This window comes from Platalea leucorodia (assembly GCF_965183815.1).
Source record: "Platalea leucorodia genome assembly, chromosome: 11".
Classification (NCBI taxonomy): domain Eukaryota; kingdom Metazoa; phylum Chordata; class Aves; order Pelecaniformes; family Threskiornithidae; genus Platalea; species Platalea leucorodia.
The window spans coordinates 1,387,209-1,414,341 of record NC_138833.1 but is presented as its reverse complement, the minus strand read 5'-3'; the positions used below and the strand labels follow the sequence as shown (position 1 = coordinate 1,414,341).

The 27,133-nt window shown below is 39.2% G+C and overlaps 1 protein-coding gene across 2 annotated transcripts in view; it reads left to right on the top strand.

Annotated features, from left to right (window-relative positions):
- The window catches only part of GABRB2 (gamma-aminobutyric acid type A receptor subunit beta2), a gene marked incomplete at both ends in the record, with an annotated part of 166,260 nt that overhangs the window by 68,225 nt on the left and 70,902 nt on the right, over positions 1 to 27,133 (top strand). For both annotated transcript variants that reach the window (XM_082323762.1, XM_082323761.1), the window contains one exon: positions 25,214 to 25,296. In XM_082323762.1, coding sequence (XP_082179888.1) covers positions 25,214 to 25,296 — 83 coding nt within the window. The remainder of the gene's footprint in view (positions 1 to 25,213; positions 25,297 to 27,133) is intronic.

Sequence of the window (27,133 nt, the reverse complement as noted above, 5' to 3'; positions counted from 1 at the left end):
TTAAAATCCTAAGCATAACTTGGAAGTAAATTTCCATTTTGCAGTTTCAGGACCATAAAATCATTTGTGCTAGCTGGAATTAAAATTACGTCTTTGGACTGCACACAAGATTTCAAATATCCTTGTAATCCCCAAACTTCCTCTGCAAGAAAGAGACAGAGAGCTCTGTCCTGCCTTTTTGCTACAAAAATATATTTCCAGATGGTAGACAGGAGTTGTTTAAAGACTTTTTAATGCCCTTTCATGTCTAGCAAAAATTTTTTCAAAAAATAGAATATTATCATCTTTCTCAATTTTGGGATTTCAGAAAGGATAACAAGGCCGTGAGCTGCTTTTCTGGGGAGGAGATGTTATTGTGGATGCTGTGTTCCCGACCACGGTAACTGCCGGGGGGCAGGTGTTTCTGGTTCCATCACATGGATGCCTCTCTTGGCTGGACAACCCTCCGCTCACACTGGGGTGGTGCCTAGCCTCAGGGGAGAAAAGGCAGGCAACGTGATAACGAGGTACCCTGTAGCAACATAAAAAGCCCTACAGCGAGATGCTGCTCTGTCACTCCAGTATATCAGCTTGAGCACCAGCTTCCTCTTTCAATAGTATCTCAAAGTAGTGTTGCCACTTGTAAAAAAAAAAAAAAAAAAAAAAAAATTATAAACCTCGTGCATATCTTCACGAGAGTGTTGAAAGTGTCATGCCAGGGACATCAATTCACCAGTAGAATGTGAATTTGGGGGCCAAAAATCTACATGTTAAATGCCAATGTGACAAATATGTTAACCATCTTAGACATTGGGCCCTTTTACTGTCTCTGTCCTAGCGGTTTTGTCCCAGTGGAAAGACAGTGTGTCATGCCATGACACAGAACTTCAGATGGAAAATGTTTTCATTTTTTTCATTTTTTCAAAAGTTTCAGAAGTTTGTCTTAAAATAAAATCGATACTAAATGGTACGGTAGCCTTCTGTTGCCCCAGTTAAACGTAAAAGTTTTCTTAATTTTGGATGTCACTTCTTGCCATTCTTTTTTTGTCATGTAAACATATAACACTACATTTCTTGATGTGACAATAAGGGCATATACAAGCATTGCAAAGAGTAAGTGAAAAGTAATTTGTTTGAGCGAGACTTGTTTGAACATGAGAATCTCGGTACTGTGAACAAGTGTTCCATTATGTGAGCTGGGTCATTTCGTTGTGCTCGTGCTCACGCTCATAGGTGCGATTACTGAACTTTCCATTGCCAGCACTTGCCAAAGTTAATTCACAGTCTGACGTGCAGTTGTTCAGTTTTGCATGAGAAATGAGGTGAATCGGATTTCCGTATCCCAGTTGTCAAGGCTGTTAGAGTATACAAACACATTTACAAGAACCCTTAAATCTTCCATGCAGGTGTTCAGAACAGGAACCTTTTGAAAACAGGCAGAAATAAATGCAAATGTAGTAAAACACTGTCTCAAACTGAAGTCATGTAGCTGTTTTTGAAGACTTGAGAAACTTTGAATTACCTACGAAGAGTGCTGCACAATTATGTAGAATTTTGAGGACGAAGCATCATCTGCATTAACAAGGAAGCGTTACCACCCCAGTCTGGTGATTTGGAAACCCTAGGGCAGGACGAGTCAGATACCAGCTCTCATCTTGCACAGTGAATCCAGCATAAGGAAAGGAACGTGAATCCCAGCGTGTTGCTTAAGTGAATTAATTGTTGTTTTAACTAAACAAGGTATCAGCTCTGGCCCAAGGTATGGGCCAGAATCTGTTTTCCTTACTCATGCAAATAGTTCCATTGAAGGTCCCAAGGAATTCACCACAGAAATACTACTGCCGCTATTTGTAACGATATATAAACTGAAGACCTGGGCTCTCTTTGTGACATGAAACAAGTCAAACAGCTCCTCTGCCTCAGTCACTCCGTTTATTAAATCGGAATGCTAAAACCTACCTTCTCGCAGGGGTGTTGTGAAGATTAATTAATTAGTTTGTAAAGTGCTTTGATCCCATAAAACACTACATAAGTGCCAAGCATTATTATGAAGAATTATAAAATGCCAGCCTTCTTATGCACCTTGGGATAGCTGTTTTATGGATACAAATCTGTGCCATTCTCCTTAGAATCACATTGTTCCATTTTTCCTACATAGCAGCCCATTCACAAAATGAGCCAATTTTAGGAAAGATGCAATTTTTGGAATAAAGAGGAGATCACTGACTGTCATAAATACCTTTTTCAATTAAGGACTCATAGATTAAAGATGCATTTTGTGGTAGGATTTGGAATGGTATCATTTCCGAACACCTCCATCCGCAGCAGGAGGGAGGGTAGTTGGATTTTAAATACCTCCCCTATCTGAAAGAAAACAACGATATCTTTCTACTTCAGTTCCTTTATTAGATCTTAAGTATGGGATAAGTATTCAAGAGGGTCTTTTGCTTTTATTTTATATGAAGTGGCTGTTAAATCATTAGTATGTGAATAATTAATTCAATTAAGCTTAATAAGGAAAAAGCTTTAAGTCACAGGAATCTCTTCCATTAAAAGCCCTATTATCCAAGATTATTACATTGCAATGAAGTGAAAAAAATTCTGAGTTTCATTGCCTAACGGACAAGCTGTGGCATTTACTCTATATTAGCAAGAAAAACTCCATCAGCTATAGCCATGTAATAGTTTAAGTTGCTCCAAGGGTATTGCATATTCCAAAAACAAATAGAGGTCATCAAATGTTTAATCTTGAACTGAAATTTCAATATTAGCCTAATTTAGAATTACAGCAATCTGTCTTATTTCCCTTCTGTGCTGTCTTTTATCATATTATTTTGGCTGGTAGTCGGCGATGCTGACAATAGAAATTTTCATATAGGAAGGACATACATAAAATCTCAGAATGCTCTGATCAAGCCTCAGCTAATGAGATGGATGTTACATGTGTGTATACACACATATATGCTTGCATACATGAGATATATATTTGATATATAAATACAGGGCATGTATATATGTATAAAGTTCTACTTGCATGTATTTTTTTGTCTAAAATTGATAAAATCTGGGATGGATGCCATAAATAAGGGCAGGGTCATAGAGCTTTGAGTGAAATATTAAGGCCTTGCATGTGTAAGAAAAATAAATGTTATGACACTGTGTTTAGAACTAATACTACTTCTTTTATTTCCCCTGCTTCTGTGGGTCACAAACAGTCAGTTTCTAGTTGTTCTTGTGGTTGTACAGATGAAGTTTTTCTTCTACACTTTTGTGAATATTACTGTAAGACATTGTGGAATACTATTTCTTAAATGAAAGGAGTATTTTTTTTTCCTAGCAAGTATTTTATCTGAAGTACTTGGGCTTATTTTTCGTTGCAGTTAAATATCTAGTTTTAGTAGTTTTTTTCAAGAAGTTTTCCTTTCTTTTTGAATGCGCTTTCTGTGAAGAGAAGAGCTGATTTGTTCACCCACATTTTTTATATTTTGTTATTGAGCTTTACAAAATGGTAAAATGGTTTCTGAGAAATAAGAATTGCCTAAGTTCCTAAAATCCAAGTATTATTTTTTAAATATTTTCCCCATGTCTCCTGGGTCTATTTTCTATTTCTTTATTCCTCTGAAAATTGAAATTTCTTTCGGCCCTCAATGCGCAAATCAGTTGAGGAGACCTTTCCTTGGAACAATATTCAGTCCCGCTTAGGAGAGAAACTAGGATAAGTTACAAGAAATTCTGGCTTTCTTGTGTTTCCAGATAAGTTCTCCAGACTCCAGGGATGGGTGTAAGCATCTGCAGAAAAGCACTTTTAAGCCATGCTTGTCACTGATCTTGAGGCCATAATGCAGGCATTTGCGTTAGCCATTCAGCGAATAGGGTTTTCTTCTCCTCTAAATCACTTGTGTAAGACGGCAACGCTTTTTTTTATTTGGTGCTTTTTTCTTTTTGAACAGGCATCCCTAGAATACTCTCTGCTTCTGCTAGTCTAGAACCATGTAATTTGAGGAGAGAGAGAACAGAAAAAGGTTGGAAAACCATTCTTTTAAATTCACTTGAATGTGCCATCTGTATGAGCAGATGGGAAAAATGTCTCAGGGCTAGGAGGAGACTGAGAGATCAAATCAGAAGGAAGGATCTACGTGCAGGCATGTTCCTAGTGTCAGAACAAAAAGGACCTTAGCGATCACCTCGGTGACGCGGCCTGGAGACCGGTCCCTCAGAAACTGCTGTCTCCCTAGCAGAAGATGTTTCGGGGGGCTGTAATCAATACTGTATAGATCCCCGTGGCACGTCATCTGCGGGCACTCGCATTTCTGGGCAACTGCCAGAAGAGAACAAATGTTCAGGTCCCTAAATTATTCTCGCATATGAACTGTAAATCCCCATTCAGCATTTCACGGGGAGGGTTTGCCAGGGTGCATTATCCTCCTCAGCTTCTGCATTGAGAAATCATTACGTTTTCTCCATCTTCATATGGTAGAGAACGTCATTCTTGAGGACACTCTTTCTTAAAAACATTCCAATAAGTGCAGACGATTGAATATATGTGACATCTTTCAACAGATTATAATTTCGGTTGTATGATGGCTGTTACTGACAGTGAACGTCAGTTCACAAGTGCTGTGAAAATAGTTACAGCTTATAAGTACGTTTTCATTTACTGACAAGGGTCTCTCTCGAGACTGTATTTTAGAACTCTGACATTTAAAAATATTTGCTCCAGCAATTTATCTTGAAAACTGAAAGGCATATAAAAGCATATGAACTTTTTATGCGAAAAATCTCCTACTTTTCCCAAAGCCCTGTGCAGGGCTGTAAAGCCACTGGGGATTATAAAGCTAACATTTGTTTCCACTTAGAAAACGTAGAGATAGACCTTAACAACCACTGCAAGGCTAAGTTAATTTTACTGTAGAAGGTGTTGCATGCCAGTGCTTTGCCTATTTAAAGTGCTTATGGAAAATTTATTCAGTATATATTGAAAAATGTTACGGCACGTTCCCTTCAGTGTCAGAGCAGAAGAAAACGAGGGATGAGTGGCTGTTGAGGAAACCCTTCGAGATCTCAGTTTCTTTTGCAGTAACTGAAACTGGTGCAGCATGGTTAGGCCCAAGTGTTAGAATCAAAATCGTTCAGGTTGGAAAAGACCTTTAAGATCCTCAAGTCTAACTGTTAACCTAGAAGAAAAAAGTTCTTTATTACAATATTGCCATCCACAATTTCTGTCCTGTTTTTTGCCATTTGCTATTTGTGACTTTCTTTGTCATGCCAATTTTTACAGCAGTTGTTACTGGTGGAAATGCTAGCAATAATTAGCTAACAATAATTGGTCTTTGTGTAGTTTTGGTTTTGGTGGGTTTTTGGGTTTGTTTTTTGTTTGTTTGTTTAACCTAAAAACAAGATGCATGTTTTGGAACAATAGCCATGTACCTTAACGAGGCAATATAGCTGATACTGCACAGGAAGAAACACTCTCAACAAAATTCTGAATGCTGTTACTCATGTGGGAGAGCAACAAAACATTAATTTACCATGATCATAAGGCTTCTCACAATCTACTTCATAGATATTTTTATCAAAATATTACAAATTTCAGGCAATGAAAACAACTTGGAAAGAACTTAGAAATCCCCTGAACTCAGATGACTACAGAATGTCTGTATGTGGTCAGCTGAGGAGGTAAATTATTTTCAGACCTTGCTGATAAGCTCTATCCTTTCGGTGAGATATCATCATCTGTGTTTTCATCTTGTCATTCTCTCCCTAGAAGATGGCTCGTATCTGCTCCATTTGGTTCTGTATGTACAAAGCAGAGATGACAATCAGTGCACAAGATGGGAAATGAGACAAAGGCAAGGAGGCGCATACTGAATATGCATCCCTCTCTCCTTTTATTTTAAATTACACATATTAGAAGCTTATTTCATAATTACGTCCCAGTCTACATTTTATTCTTGGCTAGCAACTGAGAATAAAACACTGCACATCTTTAAACATTAGTCTGTGGGCTGTTTCTACAACAAGAGGGTCTCCAAAGCACGTGTAATTCTAATGTACAAATACTACATTGCGGTTATTCTGAAATGTCTTTGAATATTGTTTTGTAGTGTTAGTGTTGCTGGAGAAATGTTATGTATGACAGAGAGGAGATGACTTTAGTTGCTGTTGGATTTTTAAAGAGGTAATAGAGCAGCCATAAGAAAGATATGCCATTAGTCATTTTTATATAACTTTGGTATGACTTCAAGAAAATACATTTGAGAGCTGAAATATTTATCTGTGTAAGGGCATTACTGCGTGTTTAAAAAACAGCAATTCCCCGCCCCCCCCCCCCCCCCCCCGGTAGTTTATTTGCTTTTGAAGGAAGAGATACTGAAGATATAGTCAAGATTAATTACTTTTCATAGCCTTCTGTGTTCAGCTTCTGATGCAAGGTGTTTTTATGTCATAGAGAAGACACAGTATAATTTCAGGGAAATCATTTGCGTGTCATTAAGACTGAAGGATACTGATAAAATATTGGATGCTGCTGTCCAGGAAGGTGATCTTAGCTCACAGTTATAGATGCCTTCAATAATACAAATACATAAAACTTAACCTGGTTCTGAAGGGTCCTGAAGTCTTTTCCAGATACCTATTCTGCAGGATTCAGAGTCATGAGGTTTTAAAAATATTTAGTTAGCTTAAAAAGAAACCAAACCAAACCCCTGAATAATCTGAGGAGGCATGAGTGCAAGTTACAGTTCCAGAAGAGATGAAAATACCATTGTTTGAGAGAATAAAGATCCTCGTACAGAAGGATTAGGCAGAAACATTCCCCTGCCCCGGTGGTTCTGTGGGTACCATTGCTGCCGCCTGTGGGGTCCCGCGCGTGCGGATCGACGGCAGCTGCAGTTTGCTGTTAGGTCAGCCTTCCTGCCGTCATCTCTTTTCTGCTCCTTCTTGGACATAACTGTACAGGCCCAAAGCTTGTAATGCCTTTACATGTCATGGCACTCTTTCTTTTGTTATATTGAAAGCTTGAGATTAATTATTTCCAAAACCATCTAAAAACATTATGTGTAGGGATGTCTCAGAATCCGATACTGTGGTGTTATGGTTTGGTTTTTTTTTTTTTTTTCTGTGTTAGTATTTTGTTTCCACGAGTACTGAAGGTATTTTTTGTGTATTGAAGGAGATAGACACCCGTTCCATCTCTCTTATCTGGTCACATCTAGTCTGCTTCCCCTCGTTTAATTTTCTTTAAGGTTCATCTTTTCGTTTTATTTCAATACAGCTTTAATTTCAATACAACCTATACCGGTCATCTGTGGGATTGCTAGGAAAATATGCTGAGTCCTGGTCATAGAAGTAATGGTAAGACTGAATAAAGGCACTGAGATTGTTAGCAGTGGGAGTAGTACCCCACAGAACTGAATGCGAGAAAAAGGACATGAAGAGTACTATTTGTTTAATGTCAAGAATGAAGGTAAATATTAAGAGTTACCTCTGCTATTCATTATAGCTGTTACAGAATTTTGTTAAAAATTGTTCAGAGGCAGGTATAGATATTAATGTAAGGCAGTTAGGAAATACATGACCAATAGATGCGATGCCTGAACTATAAAGCTCCAAGAAGGAAAAGATGATTGTGACTTAACCTTATGAAAGGAAAAAAAGCATTGCTAAAGCAGTTTTTCTCACTTAGATTTCTTTTTTTATTAAGTTGCATTTGTCAGTGCAGTAAGTAGCAAAACCAGCTTTTAGTTTTTCTTTGTTAAGTAATGGATCTGTATATTGCATTTTGTCTTGCGCTAGGTATATTACTGACGGCCAAGCTGATAAACCTAGAGAGTTTGCTGGGCCTGAGCAAATATCCCAGAATATCACTACTAAGTTCCTGAATTTCCCACCCCTGCAAAATGGAGTGGGAATGTGGCAAACTTAATATTGTGCCTATGGCAGAAAAACAGAAGTATTTATAGAAATAAGGTATTCTCATACTTTCAGACTTGTAAAATTCCATTTCAGTTGAGAGAAATGAGCAGAAAATGAGGGTTCATTTGTGTCCATTAGTTTTGACAGGGATGAGCAAGTGAAAAGTTTTATTCCTTGCAATTATTTATTGTTCAGCAGTTCTTACCAGCCCTGGAAAATATGTTCAGAGTGCTTTTTAAAAGACATTGGTAGTTCAGGCCTAGTGTGACAAATAATCTTTTGCTCTCCACCCTGAAAGTGTGGTATCAGTTAAGAGAACAGGGTGTCAGCTCTGCGCCATTTCATAGCCAGGAACGTGGGAGAGTTTCCATTTAGATGAATAAGTGCCTCTCAATGTTGGCAAAAGGGGCCAATGCTAGCGAAAACATTCCCCTTCCCCATTTGAGTGTTACTTCTGTATTATTTTCAATGTTGAGTAGTAATGAAAATAAACTGAGATCTGTGGCTGGCAGCGTGAGAGTTGCCCCCATTTGTAGCTGATCAAGTATATTCCTAGCACCAACAAAGTTCTGCTTCCTTGTGGTTGCTTTGAAAATGCATTATCCTCTCCCCTCCTGGCTTTGCTTAACTACTGTTCTGCCTCATCACCGTGTGCTCATCCAGGCTTTCTGTTCAGCAATTTCCTAATGTAAAGTCTGTACCATCTCTAAATCTTTTGGAAAGCCAGTTGTGTTTTTTGTGGTCAGTTTTTCATTCAATTACAGACCTTGTTTATCCCCTGAGGCATCATTTTCCTCTAAAATTTGCGATGTGCTTTATTTTCTTTTCCTCCTTATTGTGAAAATTGCTTGAAATGGGGGGGAGGGACGAGGGTTGCCTTAGATTAATAGCATTAGATTGTCAGTTTATCTTGATGTCGTGCTTCTGCTTACTAACTACAGTTGCATTACAAAGTGCATCATTTTCATCCAGCTCCAGTGGGACCATTTTTAGGGTATTGTTTTGGAGCCACTGTGACAGCTTCAGTAAATGGTGAGTTTTAATTCGTTTGTCTAATGAAGATTAGGATCCTGGCTAATGACTGCATAGTCATATGTGATGATGCTTTTCCCTCCTACTCCCTCTTTGCTTAGAACATATATTAATTGTGCAGATGGTAGTGGCTTAGCTATGTGATAGCTCGTTTTCCATCTCCTCCTCTCATGACATTTACACCATGCGAAGAGGGTGTATTGCCATCTCCTTATTTGTGAAGATTTGTGATTCATCACCTGCCTTTTAAATCAAATACTAAGATTACATCTTGTTGCTAAGAGGCAGAACTTGGATGTGTGCTTTCTTCTTTTAAGCACACCTGTGCCAAGCTTTGCCTGAAACCTTTGGGCACATCACAGCCAGAAGCACTGAATTTTCATCTTCATTCCTACTGACAACATGCGAAACTTGCAGTGCCTGTTTTATGTGGGTAACTATAAATCATTCCTTATGCATTCAAAGGATTCACAGACTTTTCAGTCTGTAACCTAGCCACAACTTAAGCCAAGATTTACAGGTATTTAGGTTTCACTGCAAACATTTTTTGGCATTACTAGAATTCAAGTGTGATTTGGATGTGACAGATGGAAAGTAAATACTCTTACTGTGTTTTTTATTGTTTTGTTTTTCTTTCTTATTCATACATTTATTCATTCTTATGGTTTGCAAGAAACAATAGGAAAAAATAATAATTTAGGCACAACTAAAAGAAAATTCCTTAGAATTTCATTTGTTCTTTGATGTCATCTGTATGTCATGGCCATCCTACACACCAGGTTGTCTACTATTGCTTCTTTCACAGAATAGTATTGCCATTTCTGTGTTCAAACATTTTCTGGGTTTGTTCTTCACAAAAGTCATTGATTTTGTATATTTTACTCATTTATAATTTAAATTGGGGCAGCTGGGTTTAGTCTTCATGCTTTATTTTGCTCTTCATTTGTTTAGGAAAGGTCCTGTGTTGCAGGTACAATCAAAGGAAGTTCAGGATTATTCTTTAAAAGTCATTTTTGCAAACAGAGAATAGCTCTTTTCCTGTCCATGAGAGTTCTACCTCTGGCGTCTCCTTATCATAGAATCATTAAGGTTGGAAAAGACCTCTGAGGTCGAGTCCAACCATTAACCTGGCAGTTGCCAGGTCCACCTTTAAACCATGTCCCTAAGCACCACGTCCACACGGTTTTTGAATGCTTCCAGGGACTTAAACGAACCTATGTAATACGTGACAGTAGTGGTGAATTCTGGTCAGCACTTGAAATAGCTGAAAGTAAGTTTGTATGTGAAGTACTGAAATGTTGTGACAATTAAAGAAAAAGCCAACCAAACCAAACAAAACCCAAACAGATGGATATTTCTCCCTGTGCAGCATTTAACTAGATACTTGGGAATATGTATTGTGAAATGAATATTGTGAAATGAGAAGAATGCTGAGACTGGCTTATACAGAACCGTCTTACCCATTCAAGACACGGCAGAGATAGTTTTCATGTGCCTTTTCTTATTTCTCACATGAGAAAGCTGCTTGCCCATAGAAGTGTGGCTGTCTCATTATACAGCATTCTCTCCTACTGTCCCCGTATTGCAGGCAGTGCTGACTTGAAGTCCACGTCCCTGCTAAGACTTTTCTGTTGAGCTGTTATTTTTAAAAAGCTCTTCAAACATCTTTCCCGTAAGTATTATGCCTCATGGAGGGAGTGGTGCAAACTATTATTATCCTTGTACATTAAGAAAATTAAAAGGTTTCTTGCCGGGTGGTTAATGGAAACAGTCATGTCCTCTTACCATCATTTGGTATCAGATAACAGTGTTGACATGCGGACATTCATAATGTGAAAAGTAACATTTAAAAAAGACGCTCGGTGTTCTTCACAGTGAAGATTCCTCTGATAATCACCAGATTTGACACAGGGGAACAAACCCAAACTCTTGAGTTTTGAAATTCCTGCTTCATAAATGTGAATGCTAGGAAATATTTGTTTTGCTGCTGGAAAGTCCCTCCTCTAAATCCTGATTTTGTGAGAAGTCGTCCACGTTTTGGCGAAGGGCTGTGGCTGGATGGCCATCGCTCCCACGCCTGGGCTCAGGAGTGGGTAAGGATGTGTAGCAGAGGACGCGGCAGCCATCGCCTCGGGCGGTGCCTCTGGAGGCCCTGTGCTGAACCTGCCGTGCAAGTGGCGCTTTCACCTTGGGGGTTTATGCCAGGCTTTTCATTCACCTCCAAGTGCCTGTGCATTTAATCAAGTAAATGCCTTCCTGATGCTCCGAATTTAATTTACTGAGTTTCAGCCTGTGTTGTCCTATTGTTTATGTATAAAAGGCTTTCAAGTAAAGTATGGGAGTAATTATAGAGATTGTTTAAAAAAGGGAAGGAAAAAAAAAAAGAAAAAAAAGATGCACTTTCTACAGCAAAATAATCACTTTAAAAAATCCTTGAATACAAGGAATGGCTCCAGGACAGGTCCAACATATCTCAGATAAGCACTTATTTTCTCATGAAACGTATGTTTGTCGGGGTAAGACTGATATTTTTCAGCTGACTCTTCATCCACCTCAAATGTGAACTAGTCATAACTTGTTTCTTGGAGAAAAGAAGGTCTCATGTGTAGCCAAGGTAACATGAAAAGCAATGGGGGACATGTTTTCTAAATTAAATTATAAAAGTAGACAATATGAAGAAATCCTTCATATATAGTCTATGTATTGATTCAACTTTCACTGCAGCATGAAGTTGCAGATATACAGACTGTTAAAAGCGGTGCCCACTGTCTGCATAAGTACATGGAAAGCAGAGACCTGGTGCAACTCTGATTAGGATCGGTTGAACTCTTCTGATTCTCTTTGAGACTCAGGGCATACGCTATCTGATAACGGCATTCCGTACAGAATCGTCTCAGGCTGTTTGGCAGGTCAGAGTCAAGTATATTCCAAATCTAATAGCTTTATTGATCATAAATGCAAATAACTGACTATAGAAACTGATGGATCGTACTAGCTTTACAATGGAAAAGAAGGGACCTTGGTAAAATTACTGAAGCTTGTCTTAAATGAATACAAATTTTATTTATTAAAAAAACATATTCTGCAGTGAAATACGGTCATTAGGAGGAAACTCTCTTTTTGCAGTGTATGGATTAGTGTTCTAGCCCCTGAGATCTCGATACTGAGAAGTGTCAAAGATGTTATTTCAGAAACAAGAAAGGACCAACTGAATATCAAAAAGCAGCCTCTATGCAGCTTTTCTATTTAGATTTCCAATGTTCAGTGTTTTATATAGCTTATCAAGCTTTTAGTTCTTCTTGCCAGTATAACGCAGCTGGTTTGTCAGAAGTTTTGGGGGATTTTTGCTGATTCTGTTGGGAACAAAGTTATGAATATTCTGAAATGAAGATGAAGAAGAGAAAGGTCATAAGTGAACATCCTAACTTTGGCACAGGAGGAGCCGTAGCCCTTGGGAAACGGCGTGGATTTCGGCAGGATAGCTGGAGTTAACTTAGATGCCTGTTAGTTGTAGTCATTAGGTTTGACTCATTGTTAAAGGAAAAAAAACCTGTGTGCTTCTCTCATGCATTCAGTAAACCCTTAACTAAAGTTGAATTGCTCTGAAATGTAGATACGGATTTGGAAATGTTAAAGGAGAACATGGCTTCCCATTTTCAAAATAATATTGCTGCTACTTTAATACTATGTTAAAGTAATAAGTGTATTTGGTGTTTAAAGTGGACCAAAATGGACCAATTTCAATAGAGGAAATAGAGGATTGACGGTATAAGCCTACCACAATACATGCGAAGAGCACTGAGGCCAGGCATGACATCTGGAATGTGACAGGAGGCGGTTTTAAGTAATTTATTTTTTCATTGTCAAAGAAAAAAAAATTCTACTGGCTTTAGGTATCGGGTCAGTAGACCTGTCTGTCAGGGAAAGAGAAGAGGGAGTATGATCAGAAATAGCTGCAAAACAGGATTTCTCCACAGATGTCTGCTTGCAGATTAGCCCAAGTAGGAAAAACATCAATGTTTAAGAATGAAACGTGCAGAATAAACTGTATTTTGTCCAAGTCAGACCTATCTTAAAGCATTTATATGAATAAGGATCCTCTTCCTTTTCCAACTCCCCATTGTAGCATTTTATATATGGAATCACCTGTATGCGTCTTCCCCCCTGCAGGAGCCTTACCTAAGGTCAGCTGACATTAATAAGAACCTGTCATTTGAAACCTGTATGCTGTGAATTAGGCCTAAAAATATCTGCTAAATCTTTATTCGTTGTCCTCAGTGAAACCCTGTTCACATGGGATAGTTGTTCAGACGGGGTACGTAGCTGCGACGCAAACAGGTGATTTACTAAAGGCAGTTGGACCTGCCGAGATCCGGCGGCTCCTCTGGGCAGGCAGGGCTCAGGCGAACCGTCCGGTTCGGTGGCTTTGTACCCCTAGGGGTCAGGTCTTGGTGGGTGCCCGTGGGATGCTTTCCGTAATGCCTCTCTTTCGTCTGTGCTCTATAGACAGTGCTTTCATACAAATCGCGGTTAGCAAAAAGTGGAATGAATTGTAGCCAGTTTTAAGAATTCTGGTAGTCGTTTTAAGAGGGCAATTTCTCCTCTGTAATTTCAAAGTATTGTTCTGGAATGGAAAAATATATACTAGTATAATACATTGTTTCATATTTGCATACTCATTATCTGCATTTTCGTTATCCATCTTTGTCAGACATGGCATCTTATTCTCTCAGTACAGGATTTGATGTCCTGTTTGGCATACATGCACATCTGCTTAGGTAACTGGGAACAGTAAATATGAGCACTAAAACATTAATTGATAAAAATACATGTTTTTGAAAATATTAAATAAAAGTCTATTCTACAGAATAAATGATGTGATGTGCTTAATACAACCAAAACAAATCTGGAAATAAAAGCATCACTGAAACAAAAGCAGGCACTTCAAAAGCAGCCGGCAGCGTAGTTGCTTGTCCTTCTTTGATAATCCTTCCTCCCACCCACTTACTGCTGCGGCATCGGCTGCTCTCTGTAGATCGTGGCAAGCACGTGAGGAGGAGTGGTTCCTATAAAATTTAAAAGCAAGAGAAGGAGTTGGAAGTAGTCTATGATTAACCACATTGGACTAAAGAACTTGACTGTTGAATCCTAATTGGGGTTGTGCCACTGAAAGAATTCGTTCTGCCCGAAAAGTGTCTGTACCCTATCCCTCTGCGGTTTCGCGAGGTTTCAGGAACTGATGCCTGTACTGCACTAAAGAGACTTGGGTCTACAGGTCTTGCAGATCTGTATTTGTACAAGTAGGCTAGTGTGAAGTACTTGCTATAGGGTGCATGACTAATACCGGTATCAAAACTAAATTTTATGATAGGTATATTGTTTGGGGATGGTTGTCCCTATTTTTGGTATCTAATTTCTCTGCGTGCTCTCGACCCTTTAAATTTCTCCCTGTTCTAGGGAAAAACTTTCTCACTCGTGAATGATAAACTCTATACTGTTCAGTAATAACTAGTCTATGGACATGACAATTGCTGCAGAAAGAACCGTTAAATCCTTCCCGCAAGGACTTACCTGTAATTTCGCAGCGCCCCTTTTTAATTCTACCAGATGTTCCGGGTCGTTATGTCAGTTGTACCACTCTAATATCTTGAAATAGGCCCTCAGTACTGCTGTGCCTACGCTCTTACCTGCATGAGTTAACACCGTTTGGAAAACTGGCCGTGGAAACTGGCCAGCGTGTACGATGTGCTGACATCAGAGCTGCCAAAAAAAAGAAAAAGAAAAAAGGAAAAAAATCACTCTAATTATATTTAGTATTTTTTTTCCAGCCATATGATGGTAACTTTTTGCTATAAAACCTAAAACCTAAACAAACTTGAGATAAAGCGATAGTTTTATTGTTAACATATGAATTACAGGAATTAGTAAATCAAACAGTGTAAAGAAATCAGATAAAAATCATGGTAAAAAATAAGATTCTTAGGAATGAAACTGTATAGATCAGTACTAGGTATTAATTGGAGTCTCAGCATTAATATTTTGGTCAGCTTTTGTTTTCGGTGTTAAATCTATAAATCGAGTTAGGTGATGCAGCAGTGAAGTACGGTTCATGAATTATCGATGATAAAGATTGGTAAAATCAAGGACAACAAACCAGGTGATATGTAACACTTCTCAGGCATTGAAACCCAGTTCTTGTTAGTCTGTTTTGCAGGGATTGAAAATAGTATTTGCCTGCAAAAAAAGGAAAATACAAGTGCAGGGAGAAGCCCTACGAATTAGAAGCAGGATGCATCAAGGAAGGACGATTAAGGAGCATGTACTATTTATGTTGTTATATATATTTGTGTGTGAATGTATTTGTGTTGCTTGTCATTCATGATGCATATGAACACAAAATGAAATCAGTAGTTGTTTTGATATGGCTGCTCAGTTGTGAACTTGATTGAATTGCTCTAAATGTTTCAAAGGTATTTTTATTTTCTTCTTTTTAAATCCTGCTTTCATATAATTTGAGAGCCACTGTATAGAGCAAGACAGGTACTTCCAAGGAGTACTAAAAAACAGGGTTCCCATTTTCCTTTGTCTTCGGGTTGAATTGGAGCCCTGAAAGATGTGTTTTTGAAAATACCAAATCACGAAGCTTACAGTCAAAAGCGAGGGGCAGGAGAGATAGGGGAAGCAGGATTCTCATTACAGGTGTAATTTTATTTGTTTATTTATTTTTCAAACCTTGTACACAGCCCCTGGAGATGCTGGTCAGGTGAGGATACTCGAACATGCCTGCAGTTAGTACTGCACGCACTGATATTGGAGATACAAGATTAATGGCAGCATGGACAGTCTCAACCTCTCTGAAATATAATATCCCTTTACTTTTTGTTTTACCAGTAGCAGTGATATATGCATTTCTGAGCCCTGCAGAATCTGTCATGGACTTTGTGATCTGTCGCATGGACTTCACCCCAGCCTTACTGCCGCAGGGGGGTGACGCGTTACTACCTGCTAACTACAAATAACGGTCGTCCAGGAAAATTCAAAGTGAAATTATACGTTAGTATCAATGTACTTATCTAGCCAACGGTAGCGTTAATATGTTAGCATAGCAGGCATAAAGTCTGAGGGCAGTACTTCAGATGTTTTGGATCTTTAAGATCATCTCTGTTATTAGTTTGTATTCTCTCTTTATTGACGGTTGCTATTACAGTGATATTTGAAAGGATGTCAGAAGGGTGGAATTACCTATTTGGATATGTGTCTCTTACTGTTCCCTAAATACCAGAGCGAAGCTGAAATGTTTATTTGCAAAGCAAGCAATACTGATCTTATGACAATAGCCAATTACAAGGACATTTGGTTTATTGTACTGAATGATTACAGTAGATTTAATCAGCTTGTTCAATAGCAACACAAAAAGGGGCAGTTTCTCGTTCTCTTTTTTGCTTGTTGCATTGTGTTAAGCTTAGAAGAAGCATGAGGAGAGAGGGAAGGTGGGGACAGCGGAGATTTTGGCTACATCAACATGAAGGCCTTTCTGATGTGCTTAGCTACTGCCTGCGCTTTCAGCTCTCATCAGAAATAAAAAGAAATATTTTTGATTTTGTACATCTGTTTCATAGTGGCTGACCTCTCTTGGGTCGAGAATGAGAGAGGCCTCTGTTACCAGAGGTAAGGGGCTGCAGTTTGCAGGAGTACCTCAAGGCACGCAGGGCGCGCTGCGGCTCAGCAGGCGAGGTTACAGCTGCAGCGGGTCGAATTGGCCAGGACGAGCCCCCCTGTACTCCCACAGGAGATCTGTGGCTCTCGGTTTTGGGGATCGCTCCGCATGCTCCGTCTTCTGAATCTGAGTATCTGGTGAATGGCAGTTTGTTTTTTAGACCTATTCAGGAAGAAAGGAATGGGAGAACATCTTCTTTGTCATCAGTAAAGGCAGAACAGGAAAAAAAAAAAGAATCTAAATTCATTTAAAACTTGGTCATAGATAGAGGTGGCCCAGAGTGGTGCTCTCTGGAAGGTTTACGTAAATGGGGCACTAGAAACAGCCTGGACAGCAGTGGTTACTCAAAGGCACCGTGTCGCACACAATGCTGTGGCTGCAGATGTGCTCAGAGGATTTTTTTCCCGTACCCATTCTCTTTCACGGTAAGCAAATCACCCATGTTTGGTTGTACCAGTCGCTTTGATGTGCTACTGAAAACGTTTCTGATGCATTTGGGCAACGTCAGGTTGTCTATAGACAGGGAGTAGAAGAAGAAATTGAGAGAAGGTGATTAAATACTTCATTCCTAGAAGTGGTGAAGTTCTGTTAGAGCGGAGTGACGAGGAAAGAAGTCATATGTTGGTGAACTTTTTTTGCTAGAATTAGAAAGGTGTATAGTAGATTAAAGGGGGGGAAAAGCACAGAAAGTAAATGGTCTAATTGAAATCCTGCGATCACATAGGCAGTGCGGCTACCCTTGCGTTCCAGCCCATGTGGATGAAATTTCTAATCATAATTGAATTCATAAGTAATAACCTGTGTCTGTTGTTCTGCTATGCTTTACACAGTTCCCCTTCATTCTGACTGTCTCCCTGTTCGATTGCTTTTAAAGTGTGACTCCTGCTTTCGGACAGGGAGAGTTCGTTTTACTTTTGTCTCAGAATTTTATGAGGGTTGGAGTTTTATGGGCTACTGCTTTGTTGTAAAGGATCTTGAAAGAAACTTACTAATTTCAGGTCTGCGCTAGAGGGTTTTTACTGACTTTTTTCCACCTTTTTGGATCTGAGAGTAATTCTGCTTATGAAGAATCCACTTAAATTTATTATTTTTATTGACATTTCCCTGTGGAGAATGAGCCTTCTTATTCTGCCTCACAAAAGCCAGAGGAATAGGAGCTTTGGGCTCTTATCTTACTCCTTCTGTAAGAATTACTAAATAAGCTGCAATCATAAAACTGAATGTGCCTTTTCTGCTGAAGATTGTTTTGGCTTTCACGTTAATTTTTAACTTGGGTAGGACTTCCTTTCTCCAGAATGGTGAGAATACCTTCCACTCAGATGTCTCCCTGAATAGGCAAGTAATTGGTAATGTTCTTGGTGGCATTTTGTGAGAAGGGAGGGTTTTGCAGGATTGACTCTGCCACGGGAGGGAAGGATTAGGAACGCAGCGAAGAAGCGAATGCAGTTTCTGTGTGCGCTCGTCATCCGGAGCCCAAGCTCTTGACTAATGGGAGGGCGCAGGAGCGGCAGCCTGTGTCACCGCCATCTGCCCCGAGGGTGGCTTCCGCTGCCCCGAGGGTGGCTTCCGCTGCCCCGAGGGTGGCTTCCGCTGCCCCGAGGGTGGCTTCCGCGAGGAGCTGCCTCGAGGCCGGCTACTGCTGACGTTTCATGGGTGGGGAGGAGAGGAGAGGGTTACACGCGATTTTCCGAGACCCACGTGATTTAACGTTCAGACGCAGGCTCCTGAGGGAAACAAGACAGTCTCCTTCCAAAGACAAGTGTTGCACTACAGGGTGGTAGCGCTGCTGTAGTTGTTACTCTCTTAAGGCACAAAAAGGTAGCCTGTGGGCCAACTTCATGCTATTTTACCTATGATAATCTGTACTTCCTTATTTCCATGTTTTTAGCCGCAGTATTATCTGCACAATTTGTGCCTTGAAGCAGTGCACATTTTGTGGAGAAGATACGCCCTTTTTTCCCTAGTTCTTCCATTATTTAATTAAACATTGTATCTTTATCATCCTGGAATAAAAAAATGTTAACGTAGCGTACGTTTACAGTCCAACATATTCGCTAGAACTAAGCACCAGTTATTTTAGGCACTGAGAACTGATTAAAAAAGCCACCAAATCTTTGTGTCGCCTTAGAAAGTTCTAGCTCTCTTCCTTCCATAGTTTAAGAGAGTCTGTATGAAATGTAATGTGATATCAGAATTGTAAGTTAGCTATTTTTAAAGAGAATACAATAAATTTTAATCTTCTTATACTCTCATGTATATAAAGTTGAATTACTAGAACGCCCCCCTGCAAGGTTGTGAGAAGGGTGTTTTATATGTTCTGAAATGCATTGAGTTATACAATTTTCTGTCAGAAATTTATGAATGGTAAACTTTTTTTCCTGTTGAAGAGGACACAACTGGTTTAAAGATGGTTGTATATATGATTTATTTGTAGTATGCAACACGTCTTGGGTGGTAGCAATATAAATTTTTAAGAGAAAAAAACTGAAATAATGCACTTTTTATTTCAATGCTGACATTATCTGCGTGGAATAGACATGCAGTTTTCACAACCAGAATAAGGAACATGTTTTGCAAAATATTGGAAAGTAAAACTTTCAGTTTTCTGGTGATAGTCATAAAACAAAAGGACTAAACTCTGTATCAGCGGAGGAGATGCACTAGCTGTGTATTCCAAGGTTATTTGTTACATACGGAGTCACTCGGCCATCATGCTCATGTTGTTCCATTGTTCTGTAAGTCCTGTAGTGTTTTAGCATTCTCCCTTTTATTTATTTTTATTTCTTTTGAAAGGGAGAAGTGAACTGAATGCTGAAAGACAATGGTACATTTTGCAGTGCTAAAATATTAAAATTATGAAGTGCTCCTGTGAGCTCTCTGCCATAGCTGCTGCATTGTGTTGTATGGGTGTTATCTTCTAGAGGAGCACATACTACTTCAGAGAAAGGCTTGAATAACTTCAGTCTAAAGCTGAGGTTATTGTACCAGAAGGTTTTACTGCAGTGATGTGTGCTTTTTGCAGGGATTTAAATTGTGAACATGATGTCATGGCTGAGTTCTGGTCTCAGTGACAGGGTAGTAGGCAATGCTGTCTAATTTAAAGAAGAATTTAGAGAGCTGCATGTGGAAAGATATAGCAGAAAATCAGGCATCATTCCATGGAAATCTGCAGCAAAAGCCTGATTCTTCTGAGTCGGAATTCCTTTACCATGAAATAACACCCAAGTTCTCCAGTTTTCCCTGACTCTTCCCAGCTGGCACGCAGGTGGCACAACAGGCTATCCTTCAGCAGGGAGAAGCTAAGTTGGAACTTAGGTTGGAATACTCATGAAGTGTTGAGAGGTGGTATTAGAAGAGAGCATATTACAGATTCTGGGTAGCCTGAGCATACCATTTAATCTCAAATGGAGACATCAGCATCAATAAAACAATTGCTATTTTTCTTTCTGTAAAACTGCACCAAGAAACTCTATATGGAGTTTACAGTTGAAAGATTATAGCAGTCAGTAGCTGAACATTCAGCTTTAATGATGGACTTGTAGAAATGTCACTCTTGTTTGTCCTTTGCTAAAGCCAACTCTTAACCTGTGATCATACAAGGGAAGCTTATCTTTTATGTGAATAAGCAGGAGGAGGAAGAATTCTGTGAACTCTGTAATTAGCAATAAATCTATTTTAATTTAAAAGTAGATCTGTTAGTATGTCTAACAACCTTGACACATATGTCTAAATCCAATATTATTGTTCAGGAGAGAGATTTATCACATTACAGTTTTGTTCCCAGATTTCCACGTATTTGAAATTGGTTCTGCTGACTGCTGCCGCCACCGATGTTTCCAACTGTCGCGCGGAGGACTGCTTCCAAGAAGCAGAAGTGAACAGTGGGTTTAGCTGCAGTACGTGGTTTCAGTAGCTAAGTCAGAGAGTTTGTGACTCCCAGTCAGTGTGTGCAGAGGATTTTTATGAAGTCCATGATAAAGAGATGCAGTCTATTATAGAGTGTGGTACCTTGCAAGCTCTTTGGATTGCTCTTGATATTGTTAATGAGGAGTCAGTCTGCCTTCAGATATGCAAATCTGAAGCCGAATCTCGCACTGCTTTCGATAGGATGTATGTGCATACATTTAAAGAAAGAATCAGTCTTTGTATTTTCCTGGGCTTCAGCTCTGTCTCTGACTCAGTAGGATCACGATCTGTCAGTGCTAGAGTTAAGAGAGCATTTCATAGTTCTCATACTACCACTCTACTCAGAGGAGCTATCTGAAATTGTCACCTTCTTGCTCATCATTTCTGTTGTGTCTGTAATCCTGTAATTACAGGTCAGGGCTGCTTCCTTCTAGGGCAGAGATAAGTTTCTGTTGCTGCTTATTCCCCATAGCTTTGCAGAGCCACTGCATCTCCGCGAGGGAACTGGATTCGGTCCATCTCCACATATCATGAGCATTGCTCTCCTGTCTTTCAGTGCTGTTTTTTTCTTCACTGGTGATGTCCGAACTATTTAAGTTGCTATTTTGAATTTCAAATCCCACTTGAACTTGTCAGAAGAGCAAAATCTATGTGATTTTGAAAAACTGTCCCCTACATAGCACTGAAAATAAGAACTATTAGCGATGCTGGGAGAGTATTTGTTATGGGTATTATTTTCTGCATCGTTTTAAGTTTGGAAGTGTTTTAAAGAAGTTCTTTCTGGCCTTCAACTTTGGCCTGTGAAAGGAGCAGTGCCAATTTCCAGCTCTTATTTGAATCCTAGAACCTCCCCAAAGGTTTGGAGACAAGGGCAGATTTTCAGCTTTCTCAGAAATAATAGTTTATCTGAATTATTTTGAATTATTGACAGCAGACTTTACTTTTCCTGCAGGTTAGTTGTGGTGCAGGTTTCTTTGCACTCTAGTTATGCTTGTTTTGACACATGAAGTTTTCTTTAGGTCTGCTTCATAATACTTTATTTAGTCAGTTTAGGGCTTCAGGGTTTGCTGCTTTTTTTTTCGTGCTCCATAATCAGTCTACATTCAAAATATGGATAATAGAAGAGGAAGCTGAAGACTGGTTTGCATTGTTAGGAATCATAAAATATCTCAAGATTTCTCTTTCTTTAACAGCAGATGAAAACGTTAGCGTATGAGACAGTTCTGTAATGTGCTTCATTTCGTACGGTGTTTCTCCGAGAGTACTGTTATTCTGTTATCATCCCTAATGACTGTAATGCGTTGAGTCACAGTATTGTTTTTTAAAAGCTTTCACCTTTTCATTGTTTGTTCTCAAGGTTACATTATGCAAAATACAATGTTAAATTTTGTGCACTAGTCCAGGCTGTATTTTTAATCCTTTTATGAAAATTGAAGTAGCTCTGCTCTGGGGAAGAGGCTTTATGCTTGCTTCAAGCATCCCTAACTGCTATAATGAACTGCTGTTCCTTCCTCTGTCTGAAAAGGTATAGGTCGTGTGTCTTGACTGTAGAAGTATTCTAAGGTGGTAATTCTTGCATGCTCTTGCATTGGTAATTTGGTTTAGCTATTCCCCATGAATTGCAAACCACTAAGAATTATCAGGAGGTAGTTTTCTTGTTTAAATAATTTTGAAGATGAAAAAGAACTTTTTCTACTTTACCATAAATGTGAGAAAAGTCAGGGTAAAAATATGAGGGAGGTACGAAGAGAGCAAAGGACAGACTACTACTTTTATTTCAGCGGATTTGCATTATGGATAAGAATGAACAAGCGAGTTGAATTAAATACATTATTCAAAACTGCTGTTTTGGCTTGATTAAAACTCTGCTCTACCAATCATTTTCATTGCTGTGCCACTGTTTTGTTTTTTTTTCCTTTACTTTCTGATGAGGTAAGGCACTGTGTCTTTTAATGATTTGATAACGTTCCCTCCAGAGCTTTTATCCTAGCTGGCTGCAGTCTTTGGCCCCTTTTGTGGTGTCTGTTGCACCCAAAAATCCTACTGAAGGTATGCCAGAACTGTGAGTGCTCAGCTCCATCCACCGTCAGTATGAACAGGCGCTTTGCTGAGGATGGCACAGGTGTGGTTTTGTCTCCATGGTGAAGCCCCTGGCCTCATAGGCTCTGGTAGGAAGCATGTGTTTAGTGCAGAGAAAGGTATTAGGAAATGTAGTAGTCCAATAGGTTAGTATTTACCACGATTCTTTTGTGCACTTAAACCTTGGCTGTAAATCTGTGCTCCTGCCTCTTCCTCTGTGAACTACTGAGATTCTTCTAAAACTATGACTATAATACACACGTAGATATGGAAATACTGAGGGTATTAAACAAAACAAAACAACAAACCTCCCCACCAACAATCCCAACCAAACAAAAAACATGAGCTGTAATTTTTTTGTGGTCTCGCTCCACCGTTCCTGAAGTTTTCTCCGAAATAATCAATCTTACATTGATACTGGATCAGGGAAATTTCTCCATTTTCCTCCAAATTTAAAAATAAGGAACGAAGTATGAACTGCCAAGAGTGTTTTTTTTTTTTTTTTTTTTAACAACGTGTGCTGCTGCTTGCTCCCCGTTTGCATTTGCTATCAACAAACATATATTCCTCAGCAGTCTGGTTTTGTTGAAAGCTGGAAGACTCCCACTGAGGGGAGCCAAAGGATTCTTTTCGCCTGCCTTTGCCCGCCCCAGGAAGCTTGCTTTTGAAGCATCTGCGGTCACCCACACTGATTGAAAACAATATATTTTCGAAAGCAATTCTGTGAGTACCCATGTAGTGACTGAAGAAAGAACTTAGTGCGCAAAGGTGTTCCTTGTCTCCGAGAGCCCAATGCATACGAATGGTCAAAATGTAATCTGAAGGGATCTTGCCTAGACTGACAAGAAAGAGGTAGGACTTACTAAGTGTTTAAAGGAATAACTTGCCCCTACTTTTGTTCTCTTTTCTTTGTTGAAATTTACGGGGATTTTTTTCTGGAAGTGACAGTAAAGCATTGTTAGATAGGACAGTAAGGATACTAATGGAAAGATTGTATAGCTTCAATGTTTCTGAAGTGCCTTGCGGAAAGGATTGCTGGAGTCAATTTTGAGTGAATTTTGAGCCTCTCAGGCAATTGTAGTTTTCTGCTTTTAACGAACTCTTACTAGGTATTTAAGGAGAAAGAATGAGGTCCATCAAATGAAAGAGTTCTCTGTCTTGTTGTCAGATTGAAGAATGTAAAAGAAGTTTTTTAAAGAGTTTATTTAACAGTCTAAGTATCGACTACGAAAGGCCAGTAACCCTCATGCAGGGGGACAGGATTTTGAGAAGACGACTGTTGGTCACCCAGTCTCTCATGAACGCCCTGGAGAGATGTAGCTGCTGATGCTGTCAGGTGGCACGGTGTCTGCGTGTGCTGTAGGCCCTCCATCTGCCCGCTTGGGTCCCCTTCTGGAGGCACGCCCACATCACCTTGCATTTTGTGATCTGAGCTAAGTCATTTGGTCAGCCTTCAGCTCAAAGAAAGCTCGTACAGTTGGCTGCTGTGCGATGCTCTCATTTTTCGGCTGGTGTGGAAGCAGATTCCCTGGATGCAGTTGGCCAGCCAGCTGTACCTAACATGCAGGAGAAAATCCTTGTTACTCCGACGAGCCTGTGTAGATGACCAGGCTCTAGCAGCTGTAGGAGAAGGGCTCTTACCAGGTAGAGGGGGAGAGAAGAAAGGCTAGAAACCTCTCAGCTTATGCACTAAATCCGCACCTGGTCCTCTGTGGAGTATGTGCAGGACATACTATTATGACTGTTGGCAGTTTCCAAATTGTAGTACTTTTTAATTACTACAGAGTTACATAACATGCTCAGGGCGGGGGGGGGCGGGATTAAGAGTTGATTTTTTTCTACACATTAAGAAGACTTGATGAGAACACATTTAATAAAATGCTGCTGAGAACTGTGCCTTGGTTCATATTCAGCTCAGGGTCATATTCCTCCATGAAGTTTATCAGCAAAAGGTTTATTGACAGTACAGATGTTTCTCTCAACATCTAAAAGGCACACTTGACACATGTTAATGTTAGTAGGTTTGGTGAAATCTGGACGCACAAATATGGTCTGAATGTTTTGTGAAAATGGTCCTGAAAATGTTTGCTTTCTAATATGAAGATAAAATAATACTTCATTTACAAAGCACTATTGAACAGAAGGAAGAAGATTTAAGTTTCATGAAGGGATCAGGGTATTAACCCAGGATGCGAAGTATGTGTCTTTCTCTGTTCCTCTCTAGATTTCCTGTGCCACCTTTCTTTGAGCGTTTCTTTTTTGGCTTAAAGTCGTCCACTGTAAAATGAAAGAAATACTACTGTCCTAATTCATGCTTCATTTTCTTAGGATAAATTGATTGCTGATTATTAAAGCTTGCGGTACTGTGATAATGGTGTGTGAAGGGGAAGCTCTCTGCTCGCCCACCAGACTGGCATAACCTTCTTAGAACAGCATATAGTTACAAGTAAGCAGCAGACACGGTATTTCAGTAAAAACAGGCAAGAGCATCAGTTATGTAGAAATACATTTTCTTCTTTCAACTCTGTGCGATCAAGGAAAGATTGGAACAAGGCACATTAACAAGCTCTTCGGTTTCCTTCCTAGAATTACAACAACAGCTGCGTGCATGATGGACCTACGGAGATATCCGCTGGATGAGCAGAACTGCACGCTGGAGATTGAGAGCTGTAAGTACTTCTGCAAATCCTACTTATTCTGTGGTCAACTGCTTCAGAGTTTTTATTGCTGTCTTTTTTCTTTTCTTTTTTCTTTTTTTTAGCATGCTACTAACCTAGTTGTCTTTCCGTCTGATGACATTTAGATTCTTATGCAAAAAAATAGCTTTCCAGATGGATTAGTAATTTGTGGCACAAGGATTAGCAAAAGTTATTCTGTGTTTTGATGGACAATTTACAGCTTTAAAAGTCTCATTCAAATGCCTTGTTGGAGTTCATGTGAGGAGCACGAGGATTATTATCGGTTCTTTATCCTCCTTTACTGCTGAACCGTGTGCCAGCTTGTTTCCATTTATAAATGATGGCAAGAGGTTAGAATTGTCCTTGAAATAGGTGGTTTGTGGGTTTTTTTCTAACCCCTGTGCTGTAGTTAAACTTTCAAGGCATGTAACGCAGTCTGTTATACATACTGATTTAATAGCTGGTGTCTCTATCGAACTTCCTATGTAGATAAAACTTACGTGGTGAAATAAAATTTCAAATCTCTTTTCACTGAAAAATCTTCAGGGAATCTAAGTACCTCAAAGAAAAAACAATTAATGATCACTTTTGTGAAGGCAATATCGTAAGCGTGCATTATTTGGCACTCTAATTAAGATCCTATCGGCACTTTCAAGATACATTTCCTTTTTCAGGAGAACCGTAAGTAATTCATCTGGGGTGTATTAAGTCGAATGTGGCAAGCAAAATGGAAATTAATGGCATGTTTTAAGATACAGTCCACAAAAGTATGTGTATTTTTAAAGTAACTTCTGTATTATAAAAGAGCATGTGGGATTTCTGCATGCACTGAAGTACAAAATGATAGTAGCTTGTGATGTGGTCTGGTAAGAACTTGGTACAGCTGAGTTTCTTTTTCCTATTCTAGAAAGCATTTAAGAATATACTTTAAATTTGTGTCCAGGTTTCATTCATTTTAGTGTAATTTAAAGATATGCCAGAATCCTTTCCTGAATTAAACTTGTGACACTGCTGTCTGAAATAATTTACACGTATAAAATAAGTAAACTGAGCCTTTATCATTAAAGTTCACCCCTTCTGCATGCTGAAATACACAAGCAGCAAATGTGATGATGGACTTTGCTCTTTTGAGAATGGATAAAATCTTGGTTGTTTTTTCTTTTGCAGTTCATCATAGAATTTCTGTTGATAGCATTTGATTCAAAATTTCATACCTGCAGCCTTTTACCAGTGTAGTAGGCTGATTTTGATGTGCAAGAAAACTACTGGAATAACTATCTCAGTAAAAATCTCTGTAAACCTGAATAATGTGGCTTGCTATGCCCGTGTCTTTTAATTGTTGTTGTAGCAAGGACCTGGATTTTTTCTTTTTTCCAATTGTATGAAACTGAAAATTAAATTATGTCCCTGCTTTTCAGTGAGAGCACTTGTTCTCATTCAGACTTAGAATGTGGGACCTCTAGGTTGAAATTTCCCTTTCATCTGATTTGGAGTAGAAGTTTGAAGCCAGATCAGCTGTCTTTCAAGAAACAATCCTGGAAAGCAGGGTATTGAGCTCTTGAAATTGTTGTTGTGCTTGGTGTGAAGAGCACAGTACTCATTGTATCATAGAAAGGGTTGGAGTTTAACTTTCCGTAGCGGTTAGGATGCTTGTAGGAGCGCTCCTTTGTGGATCTGTTAGCTCTGTTGCAGCATCACGAAAGTAAAATGGATTTAAATTGGGATACTGTATGTAGCTGGCCTGTGTCTCCTTGCAATAGCAAAGGCCAGTAGAATGTGGATAGAAGTAATATTTGAACTGTGTTTTGAAACACTTTCAGGCTGCTTT